We start from the raw sequence: 15,942 nt of genomic DNA on the forward strand, positions 1-15,942 counted from the left end.
CAATGGTTGAACTAGTTTCCACTCCCACCAACAGTGTAAAAGTCTTCCTATTTCTCCACATCCTCTCCAGCACCTGTTGTTTCCTGACTTTTTAATGATTGCCATTCTAACTGGTGTGAGATGGTATCTCATTGTGGTTTTGATTTGCATTTCTCTGATAACCAGTGATGATGAGCATTTTTTCGTGTGTCTGTTGGCTGCATAAATGTCTTCTTTTGAGAAGTGTCTGTTCATATCCCTTGCCTACTTTTTGATGGAGATGTCTAATTTTTTCTTGTAAATTTAAGTTCTTTGTAGATTCTGGACATTGGCCCTTTGTCAGATGGGTAGATTGCAAAAATTTTCTCCCATTCTGTAGTTGCCTGTTCACTCTGACAGTAGTTTCTTTTGCTGTGCAGAAGCTCTTTAGTTTAATCAGATCCCATTTGTCTATTTTGGCTTTTGTTGCCATTGCTTTTGGTGTTTTAGTCATGGAGTCTTTGCCCATGCCTATGTCCTGAATGGTATTGCCTAGGTTTTCTTCTAAGGTTTTTATGGTTTTAGGTCTAACATTTAAGTCTTTAATCCACCTTGAATTAATTTTTGTATAAGGTGTAAGGAAGGGATGCAGTTTCACTTCTCTACATATAGCTAGCCAGTTTTCCCAGCACCATTTATTAAACAGAGAATCCTTTCCCATTTCTTGTTTTTGTCAGATTTGTCAAAGATCAGAGGATTGTAGATGTGTGGTGTTATTTCTGAGGCCTCTGTTCTGTTCCATTGGTCTATATCTCTGTTTTGGTACCAGTACCATGCTGTTTTGGTTACTGTAGCCTTGTAGTATAGTTTGAAGTCAGGTAGCATGATGCCTCCTTTGTTCTTTTTGCTTCTTTTTGCTTAGGATTGTCTTGGCAATGAGGGCTCTTTTTTGGTTCCATATGAACTTTAAACCAGTTTTTTCCAATTCTGTGAAGAAAGTCTTTGGTAGCTTGATGGGGATGGCATTGACTCTATAAATTACCTTGGGCAGTATGGCCATTTTCATGATATTGATTGTTCCTATCCATGAGCATGGAATGTTCTTCCATTTGTTTGTGTCCTCTTTTATTTCCTTGAGCAGTGGTTTGTAGTTCTCCTTGAAGAGATCCTTTAAATCCCTTGTAAGTTGGATTCCTAGGTATTTTATTCTCTTAGTAGCAATTGTGAATGGGAGTTAACTCATGATTTGGTTCTCTGTTTGTCTGTTATTGGTGTAGAGGACTGCTTGCGATTTTTACACATTGATTTTGTATCCTGAGACTTTGCTGAAGTTGCTTATCAGCTTAAGGAAATTTGGGGCTGAGACAATGGGGTTTTCTACATATACAATCATGTCATCTGCAAACAGGGACTATTTGACTTCCTCTTTTCCTAATTGAATACCCTGTATTTCTTTCTCCTGCCTGATTGCCCTGGCCAGAACTTCCAACACTATGTTGAATAGGAGTGGTGACAGAGGGCATCCCTGTCTTGTGCCAGTTTTCAAAGGGAATGCTTCCAGTTTTTGCCCATTCAGTATGATATTGGCTGTGGGTTTGTGATAAATAGCTCTTAGTATTTTGAGATATGTCCCATCAATACCTAGTTTATTGAGAGTTTTTAGCATGAAGGGCTGTTGATTTTTGTCGAAGGCCTTTTCTGCATCTACTGAGATAATCATGTGGTTTTGTCTTCGGATCTGTTGATGTGATGGATTACATTTACAGATTTGTATATGTTGAACCAGTTTTGCATCCCAGGGATGAAGCCAACTTGATCTTGGTGGATAAGCTTTTTGATGTGCTGCTGGATTTGGTTTGCCAGTATTTTATTGAGGATTTTCGCATCAATGTTCATCAGGGATATTGGTCTAAAATTCTCTTTTTTTCTTGTGTCTCTGCCGGGCTTTGATATCAGGATGATGCTGGTCTCATAAAATGAGTTAGGGAGGATTCCCTCTTTTTCTATTGATTGGAATAGTTTCAGTAGCAGTGGTACCAGGTCCTCTTTGTACCCCTGGTAGAATTCGGATGTGAATCCGTCTGGTCCTGGACTGTTTTTGGTTGGTAGGATATTAATTATTGCCTCAATTTCAGAGCCTGTTATTGGTCTATTCCAGGATTCAACTACTTCATGGTTTAGTCTTGGGAGGGTGTATGTGTCCAGGAGTTTATCCATTTCTTCTAGATTTTCTAGTTTATTTGTGTAGAGGTGTTTATAGTATTCTCTGATGGTAGTTTGTATTTCTGTGGGATCAGTGGTGATATCCCCTTTGTCATTTTTTATTGCATCTATTTGATTCTTCTCTCTTTTCTTCTTTATTAGTCTTGCTAGCAGTCTATCAATTTTGTTGATCTTTTCAAAAAATAGCTCCAGGATTCATTGATTTTTTGAAGGGTTTTTTGTGTCTCTTTTCCTCCCAATGCACACACACACACTAATTCAAGAACAAAGCCAACAATAAATTGAAGATGCTTCTTACAAATAATTTTTTTTTTTTTTTGAGAGAGAGTCTCACTTTGCCACCCAGGCTGGAACACGGTGGCATGACCTTGGCTCACTGCAGCCTCCACCTTTCAGGTTCAAGCAATTCTCCTGCCTCAGCCTCCCAAGTAGCTGGGATTACAGGTGCACGCTGCCATACCTGGCTTACTTTTGTATTTTTAGTCGGGATGGGGTTTGACTATGTTGGCCAGGCTGGTCTCAAACTCCTGACCTCAGGTGATCCACCCGCCTTGGCTTCCCAAAGTGCTGGGATTACATGTGTGAGCCACCACCGGAGAATTCCCTTTCGATATGCATAGAATCTTGATGGTTCTTAATACATTGACAGTAGTTAACACTAATGAATAACTTATATTCGTTAGCTAAAAGAAGGATAAAGGACCTCAAAAACACCTCTGTAAGTTTGGTTTATGATCTTAAAGGCCTTTAAGAAGACTCTCTGCTCCTTACTTAGATATGGTAGTAATAAATCCATTCCTATCTGTTTCTAAAACTAAATAGATCATAAAAATATTTAATAGCTGGCATCTAAATTAACAAAGTTTAGTCTTCTTTCTGACGTTCAAGTCTATCTCCTTTTGGACAGTTCAGGGTAGTAATGAAGCAATAAGTAACACCAACCACAATTTGCCACATGTAGTTAGTGGACTTCAGGTTTTCTCTCTGAAGAAAGACCTCTTACCATGCTTATCTCTCCAGCAAGGAAGCTCTTGTTACTGTACCCCAACAGTTAATAATTTAGAGATAAAGTATTTAAAATTGTTTAGTCTTTATATGTCATATTTATCATATTCAAAGACATTGCAACAAAAACAGGAGAAGCACCGAGATGCAGGAATCATGTCTTCTGAATGTAGTTTATAACCAGGTGGCACAAGCCAAGAACCTTGCAAACCACAGAAATCAAGAGGCACGGCATTAGCATCTATGTGATTCTCTTAGTGCATGGCCTGCAGGCTTTACAAAGGTGTTCAGTGGGGAAGACTTATTCTTGGTCCTCTGTTCTCAATTATAATGAATTTTACTTTTTGTTGAAATGTAAACTATGTTATTACCATTATTATTATTATTATTTGAAATAGATGATATATGCACAGAGTTTAACATTTAGAACGTATAAAAGGGTATATGGTGAGAAGTTATTCTTTTTCCCATCCCTGTCCCCAGTTAACCAGTCTATCCAGAGACAACCAATGTTATAATTTCTTCTGTACATTCTTGAAATACTCTATAAACATGCATGCCCCTCTCTCTATATATATCTATATATATACACATATATTTTTAAATAAATGAGAGCATACCAACCATAATGTCCTTTGCCTTTTAGAAATTAACAGTGTTTTGGAGATAATTTATATCATCCTTTTTAATGATTGCTTAGTATTCCATAATTAATTGAACCAGACCCTATTATTGGCCTTTTTCTATTACAAAAAGGCTAAAATGAATATCTTGTTGTATATTTCTCACACTGAGTATCTCTATAGGATAAATTCCTAGAACTGGGATTGTTGAATTAAAGTGTATGTGCATTTTGATAGATATGCAAAGTTGTTCCCCTTAGAGTTTAAGCCAAATTTCACTTCGCTGATGAATGTGTAAGAGGGCTTGTTTCTTTACACTCTCCCCAAAGCTTTGAGTTCTCACTGGTATATTATTGATGTTTCTCTTTGAATTTCTCTTTTTGAGTGAGATTGAGCATCTATTCATATATTTAATGGTCACTTGTATTTCCTCTTCTGTAAACAATTGTGTTCCTATACTTTACCCATTTAAAAATTGGTTTGTTGGTCTTTTTCTTACTGACTTTAGGAGTTATAAAAGATTTTCACTATGGGTTAAATAGGTTTTGTGAGGGTTAGAATGCAAGCCAGGTGATTATGTATATTATTTCTATGTAAAAAATATGTTCAGAGTTCCAGACACCCCACATGCCAAACAATGAGCTTTTATCTCACTTCTGAATTGGGAGCTGCTTTTATTTCTGTCCCAATTTTTGCACCTTCTAATTGACCGGAATAGTTTTTACTGATATGACAATGTACTGGGAAAACCCTAAAAGAAACTAATGATTAAACCAACTCAAACAATACAAGAGTTCAGTAATTGGTGGGATACAAATTGGTAGATACCACAGCCTTCATGTCCACAAATAATAGCCAGTTAAAAGTTATAGTGGTAGAGAAAGCCCATTCCAATAGCAAAAGAGAAGATAAAAATATTTAGAAATAAGTTTAAGTACAAAACTAATATGAGGAAAACACTTCTAAAAGGTGCAAGAATAGACCTTAAATGGAAAGGCATTCCTTATTCTTAGATATGACAACTGAATATTATAAAAATTTGGGGGCCAGGTGTGGTGGCTCATGCCTGTAATCCCAGTACTTTGGGAGGCCAGAGCAGGAAGATCACTTGTGCTCAAGACAAGACCAGCCTGGGCAACATAGTGAGACCCCATCTCTACAGAAAAGTTTGAGAAATTAGCTGAGTGTGGTGGCTCACACCTGTAGTCCCCAGCTCCTGGGGAGGCTGAGGCAAAAGGATCACTTGAACTCAGGAGGTCGAGGCTACAGTGAGCCATGATTGTACCACTGCACTCCAGCCTGGGCAACAGAGGGAGACACTGTCAAAAAAAAAAAAAAAAAAAAAAAAGAGAGAAAGAAAGAAAGAAAAAGGAAGAACACATACAGGAATAGCCAGGAAAACACTAAAAGTGGAAAGCTATGAAGAGTCATTAGCCCTATCATACATGTCAACATACTGTAAAGCCTCTAAATCTGAGTCCATCTAGTGCTATGAGTAAACAGGCAAGTAGAATCCAACTAACTGAAAACCTAGAAATAGAGCCAAGTGTATGTGGAAATTAAGCATATGATAAACGTGGCTCTCATATCATTGGGACAAAAATGGAATTCCCTATGAATGGTGCTGAGACAACAGGCCAGTCATTTGGAAAAAGAAAAGGAGATCCATATTCCACATTGTACACAAAAATAATGCCCATGGATCAGGGATCTAAATGTAAAAATGTAGCTATGCAATTACTAGTAGAAAAAAATGGGTAAATTTTACTTTAACTTTGGTATAAGGATAGTTTAACTGTGACTCAGAATCCAGATGTAACCATAGAAAATATTGATAAATTTGTCTAACATTAAAAAATAACTTTTCCATGTTAAAAACACCAATTTGACAACTGACAAACTGGAAGAAAATATTTGTGATAAATAACTACAATTAAAGGGGTAACCTGTGTAATATACAAAAAATTCTTAAAATTGAATGGGAAAAGACCAAAAACCCAATTGAAAACAACACAGACAATTCACAAAAGTGACATTAAAAGGATCCTTCATCACATGAAAAATGTTCCATTTTAATCATAAGAGAAAAGCAAAACTAAATACTATAGTGATATATCATTTCTCGTATCAGATTAGAAAAAAAAGTATAGTACTTTTTTAAAAAGACTTAGTTTTTTTTTAGAGCAATTTTAGATCACAGCAAAATTGAGAAGAAGGTACAGTGATTTCCCATATAACCCTTGTCCCCACACATGCTTACATCCCCCATTATCAACATCCCTCACCAGAGTGGTACATCTGTACAGCTGACGAACCTACATTGACATAACATAATCATGTAAAGTTCAATTTACTTTTGGGTTTATTCTTGGTGTTATACATTCCATGGGTTTGGATGAATGTATAATGACATATATCCACCATTGTAGTATCATAAAGAGTAGTGTCACTGGTCTAAAACAGGCGTCCCCAACCCCCAGGCCATGGATGGTACTGTCTGTGGTCCATTGGGAACTGGGCCGCACAGCAGGAGGTGAGCAGTGGGCGAGTGAGCGGAGCTTCATCTATAGTTACAGCTGCTCCCCATCACTTGCATTACAGCCTCGGCTCCGCCTCCTGCCAGGTCAGCAGCAGCATTAGATTCCCATAGGAGCGCAAACTCTATTGTGAACTGTGCATGTGAGGGATCTAGGCTGTGCGCCCCTTAAGAGAATCTGATGCTTGATGATCTGTCACTGTCTCCCATCACCCTCAGATGGGACTATCTAGTTGCAGGAAAACAAACTCAGAGCTCCCACTGATTCTACATTATGGTGAGTTGTATAATTATTTCATTATATATTATAATGTAATAATAATAGAAATAAAGTGCACAATAAATGAAATGTGCTTGAATCATCCTGAAACCATCCCCACACCCCTGCTGCCCAGTCTGTGGAAAAACTGTCTTCCACAAAACCAGTTCCTGGTGCCAAAAATGTTGGAGACTGCTGCCCTAAAAAATCCTCCATGCTACCTCTACTTATCCCCACTTCCCAAACCCAGCAACCACTGATCTTTTTTACTGTCTCCATTTTTGCCTTTTTCGAAATGTCATACAGCTGGAATCATATAGTATGTAGCTATTTCAGAGTGGCTTCTTTCACTTCGTAATATGCATTGAGTGTTCCACCATGTCTTTCATGGCTTGATAGCTCCTATCTTTTTACTGCTGTATACTATTTCATTTTCTGGACGTACCACCGTTTATCCTTTCACCTACTGAAGGATATCTTCATTGCTTCCAAGTTTTTGTAACTATGAATAAAGCTGCTGTAAGCATGTGTGCAGGTTCTTGTGTGGATATAAGTTTTCACCTTCTTCAGATAGATACCAAGGAGTGTGACTGCTGTATTGTAGGATAAGAATAGGTCTAGTTTTGTAAGAAATTGCCAAACTGTTTTCAATATACTACTCAGTAGCTAGTGATGAAAATTGGTACAACCCATATACGTATAGAAATGAGGGGAAATGGAATTAGAGGTATTCATGATAAACTCATGGTTATACATATATGTTTAGATATAGTATGTGGGTGTGGTGTATGTATAAACATTTATATATGTGTGTGTGTAGATATATGTATATATAGTTCCTATCTTTGTCTTGAGAGAGATCATAGAAGTGATGACAGCCCAGTAGCAATGAGCACATCTAAAACACAGAGATTGGTTTCTAAATGTCATCCCTAAAAAGAATCAGAGTTCTGGCCAGGCGCGGTGGCTCACACCTGTAATCCCAGCACTTTGGGAGGCCGAGGGGGGGTGGATCACCTGAGGTCAGGAGTTCGAGGGCATCCTTGCCAACATGGTGAAACCCCATCTCTACTAAAAATACAAAAATTAGCCAGGTGTGGTGGCATATGCCTGTAGTCCCAGCTACTCAGGAAGCTGAGGCAGGAGAATCTCTTGAACCCTGGATGCCGAGATTGTCGTGAGCCGAGATTGTACCACTCCACTCCAGCCTGGGCAACAGGGCGAGACTGTCTCAAAAACAAACAAACAAACAAACAAACAAACAAAAAAACGGAATCATGGTTCCTTGGAGAAATGTCTGATTCCAGGATTGCGGAAGGAAAAGTGCAAGTTGAGCCTAGAAAATCTCATTGTATCAAAATGTGTGGACATGCACAAAGATTCAAGAGGACATGCCAAAAGGATATGAGCCAGATTGTAGGGGCTCCCACTAGCCAAAACAGAGAAAATTTGAGCATTGAAATAACTATAGTAAAGGAGTATAGTATATTGATTAAAACAGGAATTCACTAGTTCACATATATAATTCCTCTAATAATATAGAGGAAATGAAGGAATTAGAAAATCAGCATTTGGTAGCCATCCTAATTATAACTAATTGAAGCAAGAAGCAAGATACTAAAACTGGTAAGCAAAATAATGTGTGTGAAGCATAATAGGATATTTACATATTCTCAAATTCTCTCTCCATAAAATATTTATTAACTACAAGAAGAAAATATTAACCTTACAGTGAAGAAATGTTTACCCTAACAAAGTCATCCCATAAGAAAGCATCATGTGCTTCTTGATAGGAAGCACCGAGAAACATACCACATCACTTTTTGTGGTATTCCTGCACAAATCCATAACCTCTAATCGTGAAGAAACATCAAACTCCAATTGAGATATTTTAAAAAATAACTAGCTTGTACTGCACACTATGTGTTCAATACATAGACGAAAAATAGAATTAACTCTTCTATTTTCACATTTCCAGAGCACTATTAACATATGCTTTTATTTAAAAACATAGGACATAAGAATCAGTGCAAGTTTAGCTAGTTTCAGGAGAAGCTGGTCAAAGGAAGGATTGTTCCTGCAGATTAGCACTCATCAATTATTTCTTCTTGATTTTTATCAAGGAGAATAGGGAAGAAGAATTACGGGGGAGAAAGACACACAAAACCACAGCGGAAATTTTCAGTCCTTCAAGGTCTTCCACAGGGTGTTTAAATGAAAAGTTCAAGCTTTGACATAATGAGTCAAACTTCAAAGTTATTCTTTGAATTTAATGCTAAAATTTTCACTTTTTTCTGCTAAATTTCATTGATTCCACTGGAGATTAAAGTGCATATAACATAATCTACTTCATGCAAAGAAAAAAAAGTGTAAGTATGTAAGAGGCAAACATATGTATTAAAGGATTCTTGGGGAAAAAAAGGTAAAATCATGACCCTCATACAAATATAAAAGTGAATACATGATTTTATTTAACTCATTAATAAGGAAATTGGTAAGGTGTTAAAAGCAATTCAAAGGACAATCCAAAGAACAGATCGGGAATACTAAAACGTGCAAGCGGAGGTGAAACTGTTTTCCTTGGTAGTAGTGGTGGAGGGGAAGGATTGTTACTCTGCTGGATAAAGTTCATTTGTGTATATATAAATAAGAATTGTTTTCCATTGTTATTTATCTATAACTTATAGAGTTGTAAATAACTTCCACGGAATCAGACTCAACCTGGAAGGGTATGTTCTCTAGGCAATGCAAAAATTTCCCCCTACACCTGTTAACAGACAGAAAGTCTGGATGGCAACGGGAATCTACTGGTCATACAGCTAACTTCCCAATTCAATAAGCACGTGACCAAAGGATTTTTTCCTTCCACTCACAGATATTTCAGGCTAATCAGATACTGTGTGCTTCTTAGGGTCACTGCTTGGTGAGGGAGCCAGCTCTGAATGGGGTCATAGCAAATGAGCTTTTCAATGACCATACAACACTCCAACTCCTCCCAGGGCACCTTGAAAGTAACTGCACCTTCTAAAGGGCACAGTGCAATCAGACTGTGTGTTTGGCCTCCTGTTTGCTAGTGGGGAGAAAGTGGCTTCATGGCTGTACACTACGCATAAATGAATGTGAAAGACTATTTAGGTCTCTGCCTTTTCACCATCCTCCCACCTGCCACAGGCTGGGCTCTTGTGCTAGAAATGACTTGCTAGTTAGACATCATGGGTCAGGATCTGAGTCAGAGCCTTAACCATTTATAAGCTTTTTTCTTATGAAAAATTGGCACTAAGTATAATGTCTAGCTGCCAGAGTTGTTGCAGGCTTTATAGGAGACGCGGGCTGTGCAGATGCTTTGTAAATTTTGAAGCGTTATAAAATAACACATCTTTTTTTTTTTTTTGGAAACCACGGTGCAAAGTTCATTGCCGGAGAAGATAACGGCCCTTGGTGCCCTCCAAGCGTCAGCTTAGTTTCCAAGAGGCTGAGCAGCGGGCGCCCGCGGGTTTGTTTCTGGCTCCTCCTCCGCCACAGCGGCCGGGGGCCCGGGTCGGAGGCGGCGGGGGCCGAGCGCCCGGTCTGGCAAGCCCACGGCCCGCTAGGGGTGCCGTCCCGCGCCGGGGCGGAGCAGGCCCCGGCCGCCCAGTTCCTCATTCTATCAGCGGTACACTGGGCTGGTGGCGCCACAGGCGCTGGGATCGCGGGAGGCCAAGGATGGGTCCGCGCCGCTCGGCGAGCCTGCCCCGAGGCCTCGGACCTCGGCGGTCGCTCCTCCCCGTCGTCCTCCCGCTGCTGCTGCTGCTGCTGCTGCTGTTGGAGCCGCTGGGCTCGGGTGCTGAGGCCAGCCGGCCGCCCCACCTGGTCTTCGTGCTGGCAGACGACCTGGGCTGGAACGACGTGGGCTTCCACGGCTCCCGCATCCGCACGCCGCACCTGGACGCGCTGGCGGCCGGCGGGGTGCTCCTGGATAACTACTACACGCAGCCGCTGTGCACGCCGTCGCGGAGCCAGCTGCTCACTGGCCGCTACCAGGTACGCTGCGCCCCAGGCGCCCTCGCCGCCCGCGCCGCCTCCGCCCCGCCTTTCGCTGCCTCCCTCCCGCTATTAACCGGCCCTTGAGGCCGCGGGCGCTGGCAGGCGGGGACCCGCGTATGGGCCCCGGCTGCTTGTCGCCCCGACCTCGCTCCTGCAGGCCGGCAGCCCGCCGTGGCCTCTGCGCATGCCCGGCTCCGGCGCCCCGCGGACCCGCGCCTCTGGCGCCGGGTTGGGCTAGCGGCTTTGTCTTTCGTTTTCTGAAGCTCCGGGCGAAGGGGTTTATGGGAATGCCGGGTGTTGGGCGCCGCGGCCGGCAGGCTGAGCGGTCCTGAGGTGGGAGGCTGGGGAGGGCGCGGGCTGGGAGCAAAGACAAGGGGAGAGGTAAAATGAAGGGGTGTCCGCCGTAGGTGCGACCCTGGTCCCCGGGAACCCAGCGGTCATGGGTTAGGAGTGTCCCACCAAAGATTATTCTTTTCTGGTTCTCGACACCCCTGGAGTGAAACCTGATGCTAGGTTGGGTTTTCTTAGGCTGCTGACACTCCTTTAAGATGTAACCTTGTATTGAACTCTTCTGAGCATCTTCATTATCTCTTTAAAAGCTTCCCTGTAGGAACGACTCCGCGTTTAATGAAGGAAATATAAATGTGGAGGGTGCATAGATGTTAGATGATTAAGAATAGCAAGAACATTTGCGTAGCACTTTGTTGTTTTTAAAGTGAATTATTGAAACAGCGCATGAGGTAGTTGTCTTTACCGCCTTTTACAGACGAGGCAGGAAGCCTGTATAGGTTCGTTGGCATGTTAAGAATCGCATAGCTAGAAAGTGGTCAAGGCCATGTCTGTTGTGCTTTTCCTGCATCCACTGGTCGTCTCGGGCTTGGGAAATCGGCTTTTTCCCCCTCAATCTGAATACGGTTGTCATATTTCTGAGACCCTGAAGTTATGACCATATTAAATACAGTAAATGGGTACAGTTGGATGCCACCTGCATACCTCCACAGAGTACATATGCTGTTTACTCAACAAAAATACTTTAAGCTTACTGTGCTACTGACAGGGGATATATATTTGAACGTTGCCCTCCCTAGTATGTGTTCGCATAACCTTTCAGATCAACCCTAGCCTCACGTGGTCCTAAGATCAAGAGAAGGGAGGGCTTACTTGTGATAAAGATACACACAGTGGTCTGAAGGCTTTTATAAAGAGGAAAGATTGGGTGTTGCTAAGGGTGAGAAATAGCTGTAGCCAAGGTTAGAAATGAAAATAAAGGATGCTTCCCTTCACCATCCACCTTAGTACTTTTGGCGGTTCTCACTTTGGCTGCTACGTGTAATCAGGAATCCCCTACATTGTGCAAATCTCACCCTGGACACTTTGTGGGAGTAAAGGGATGTGCCAGTAAAGAAGAAGGGAAAGGTGAAGTTTGCCCCAAAGGGTTCTGCATTTGCGCTGAAGTAAGAGAACTGAACTCAACTTGCAAAAGAATGGAAGGGCCATTCATTTCTCTAACTTCCTCCCTTCCAACAGACTCGGACAGGAAAGCAGATACCAACTTCAAAAACCCATTCCTGGGCTGGGAGCAGTGGCTCACGCCTGTAATCCCAGCACTTTGGGAGGCTGAGGCAGGTGGATCACCTGAAGTCAGGAGTTCGAGACCAGCCTGACCAACATGGCAAAACCCTGTCTCTACTAAAAATACAAAAATTAGCCGACTGTGGTGGCTTGCGCCTGTAGTCCCAGCTACTCGGGAGACTGAGGCAGGATAATCGCTTGAACTCGGGAGGCAGAGCTTGCAGTGAGCCGAGATCGCACCACCGCACTCCAGCCTGGGCGACAGAGCAGGACTCCATCTCAAAACAAAAACAAAACAAAACCCATTCCTGTAATCAGTTGCTTTTGTCCCCTAACATCCTCCCCTACCAGTCACCAACATTCAGTCTTGGAGAAGAAACTTTAGTATTTAGAGTACCCCATGGTTATGAAGTAAAGGAAGAGTAGAGAAACTGGGCACTCTGAGAGGTTTAGAGACCTCTAAACCTCTAGCTGTATCTAAAGCAGCCTTGCTTCCCCAAACATTTTTTTTCTCCACTTTTCTTACCCACTTTATTCTGTTAGAGTTCATGGGACCCAGGTAGATATTACCCAGGGTGAGCAAGTGTGCACTTATAATGAAGTAGATATTTCTGGGAGGGCTCAGGAATCTCCCTCAGATACTGTATGTTGGTATTGTTCTGAGCACTTACAAGTGTTAACTCGTTTGATTCTCACAATAACTCTTATCATCTCTGTTCTATAACAAGGAAACTGATGCTGTAAGAGGTTAAGAAACTTGCCCAAGGTTGCAGGGCCAGTAAAGGTTGGACCAGGATTTGACCCAGGCTGCCTGGTCCTAGAGTTGATGCTTATAACCACTACGCCATATTGCCTACTCAAAATTATTAAAAATGTCATTGCAAGGGCTGCTGCATACATACAAAATAATCCCTGTATTACTTTTGGACATTTGGGTCATTCCTAAACAGTTCAATGTAAAGAATCAACCCATAATATTTCTGAGTTAGAAATTGCCTATATTCCATGTAAAATAAAAATAGATTTTGTTTCTGAGTCATTTCTTATGCATAATTTTAGACAATAAAATGAAGGAATTTTTTGACTGTTTCAAAATGAGGTACTTGAAGGAAGTTGCTAAGAGTCGTATCTATGAACTTGGCAATCATGCTTTAAGTTAATATTTACAGACCCCTTTCCCATAATTACTTAACTTTAGAAAAGAAAAGCACAAGTTGATAAACAAGCCTAGACTGACTGGACTTTATACTCTCATGAAATCCTGAGTTTTAGTTTTTTTTGGTTTAAGAAATTATGTATTGAGCAAAGAGGACTGGTTAGGAACTGATATGTAGGTTTCAGTCTTGGCCGTGTCAGACTCTGACCTCGGTGGCCATCATTTCCACATCTGTGAAACAGAGGAGTTGAGCTGAACTCTACACTTTGTCTAGCTCTAAATTAATTTGACTCTAGGCTCTTGTGTCCATTAGGGCAAGTTTCTAACTTGGCAAATGCACATTATCATACCTATCATACTAACCCCATCTACTGGTAGAAAGATTAATCTTGCCCAACACAACGTATCTTAAAAATTGCGTGTACTACTTGTTATGCTGCTAGGAACTTATTTAATCGGGAACCTGAATTCAACCTTTTATATTGAGACGTTTAATTTTTCAGAGGCCTCACAAATGAACTATTTTAAAAGTGCATGCTATGGTGAAAAATGTGTAGGGACTGGGTACAGGTTGGAGGCAATGGAGGAGACTTAATTAGCAGATGGGGTAAGTAGTTACTGGCCAATTCAAGAACTAGAAATTCAGGTCTCTACACTCAGGCTAGGGGACTTCCCACTGCCCTATGACTCATTCATTCATTATTTGTGAAATCTTTAAAAAAATCTGTATTTTATTTTAAAAATAGAAAATACGTTCCCATGGCTTAAAAACTCAAAAGCTGCAAAAGGGCTTATAGTGAAAATCTACACACACACACACACACACACACACACAGAGTCCTTAGACATCCAGTTCCCATCTTTGTAGACAAACAATGCTCTGAAATATATATTTATATGTATCATTTCTCTCTTTTTTCTATGTGAATGGTAACATACTCTTCACACTGATCTGCAGCTCCTATTTTGTTTGTTTGTTTGTTTTTACTTATTTGAAATCATTCCATTTCGTTGACTAAAGATTGTCCTCACAGCTTTTAGGGCTGCATAATATTTTGTTAAATGGATACATTGTAGTTTATTTAACCAGTTGCATAGTGATGAACATGCAAGTTGTTTCCAGCCTTTTGATATATCAAAGAATGGTGACGTGAATACTTTGTACATATGCCATTTTATACATATTGGAACATATATGAAGGATAAGTTCCTAGAAATGGAATTTTCTGGGTTTAAGAGTAGATGCATTTGTAATTTTGATAAATATTGTAAAATTGCATCTTAAGAGATTGTGCCAATTTACATTCCCACTGGTAATATTAAGTTATAGTTCACATCCTATATAATTTACCATTTTAAAGTGTCCAGTTCAATGGTTTTTTGTACATTCACAAGGTTGTGCAACCAATGTTTTCATCACCTCAGAAAGAAACCACTCAACCATTAGCAGTCACTTTTCATTTCCCCATTCCACCAGCCCTTGGAAACCACCAATCTTCTTATTATCTATGTAGCTTTACCTATTTTGGACATTTCATATAAATGGAATACAACAGATGGCCTTTCATCTATGTTGTAGCATGTATTGTTCCCTTTTATGGCTCAATAATATTCCATTGTATGGACATGCCACATTTTGTTAATACATTCATCCATTGATGGACATTAGGTTATTTGCACTTTTTGGCTATTATGAATAATGCTGCTCTGAGCATCCATGTACAAGTTTTTGTATGAGCATATTTTTTCAGTTCTTTTGGGTTAATACCTAGGAGTGAAACACAGTATTGTTGCAGGACTTCTTAGTTCAGCTAACGACGAGGTCCTTGTCTGTCCCATGGCCATGAAAATTCAGGCTCGCAGATGGTTTGAAGGGTGAGTAAGCAGAATTCTATTGGGTGAGAAGGAAAAAAGGGGGAAACAGGGACCCACTGCAAGGAGTCCCTGCTACAGTGCTTCCCTCATCCTCCATTTGAATCCCAGGTGCCATAGGCAGAGGAGAGGCCAGGCGCGAACCTCCGTGGCTCCACCCCTGTGCATAGTCCAGTTGGAGTTTGGCCAGGGACCCCTTCCCACCTGGCTGTCTTAGTATCATGTGGCAACTCTATGTTTAACTCCTTGAGGAACTGGAAATTGTTTTCCACAGCAGCTATACCATGTTATATTTCCACTAGCAATGTATGTGGGTTTTAGTGTCCTCACATCCTTGCCAATATTTGTCATTATCTTTTTTGATTATAGCCTTCAAGTCATCCTAGTGAGTAGGAAGTGGTATTTAATTGTAGTTTTGATTTTCATTTCCCTAGTGACTAATGATGTTGAACATCTTTTCATGTCTTATCGATCATTTGTATGTCTTCTTTGGAGAAATGTCTACTCAGATCCTTTGCCTATTTTAAAATTGGGTTATTTATCTTCTCATTCTCGAGTTGTAGGAGTTCTTTATGTATTCAGGATACTATTAAATAAACCCTTATCAGATAGGCTCTTTGCAAATGTTTTTTCCCATTCTGTGGATTGCTTTTTACTTTCCTGATAGTGTCCTTTGATGTAAACAAAAGTTACAAATTTTTATGTACTACTTACC

General features: G+C 40.6%; 1 protein-coding gene across 2 annotated transcripts in view; it reads left to right on the top strand.

Annotated features, from left to right (window-relative positions):
- Positions 1-9,846: 9,846 nt before the first annotated feature.
- Positions 9,847-15,942, top strand: part of ARSB (arylsulfatase B) — a 192,699-nt gene continuing 186,603 nt past the window's right edge. The window contains exon 1 of one of the 2 annotated variants that reach the window (XM_007976256.3): positions 9,847-10,624. In XM_007976256.3, the coding sequence (XP_007974447.2) occupies positions 10,307-10,624 (318 nt within the window). In that variant the 5' untranslated portion in view covers positions 9,847-10,306. The remainder of the gene's footprint in view (positions 10,625-15,942) is intronic. The other variant, XM_007976237.3, reaches the window with a different exon arrangement.

This window comes from Chlorocebus sabaeus, chromosome 4 (assembly GCF_047675955.1).
Source record: "Chlorocebus sabaeus isolate Y175 chromosome 4, mChlSab1.0.hap1, whole genome shotgun sequence".
Classification (NCBI taxonomy): Eukaryota; Metazoa; Chordata; class Mammalia; order Primates; family Cercopithecidae; genus Chlorocebus; species Chlorocebus sabaeus.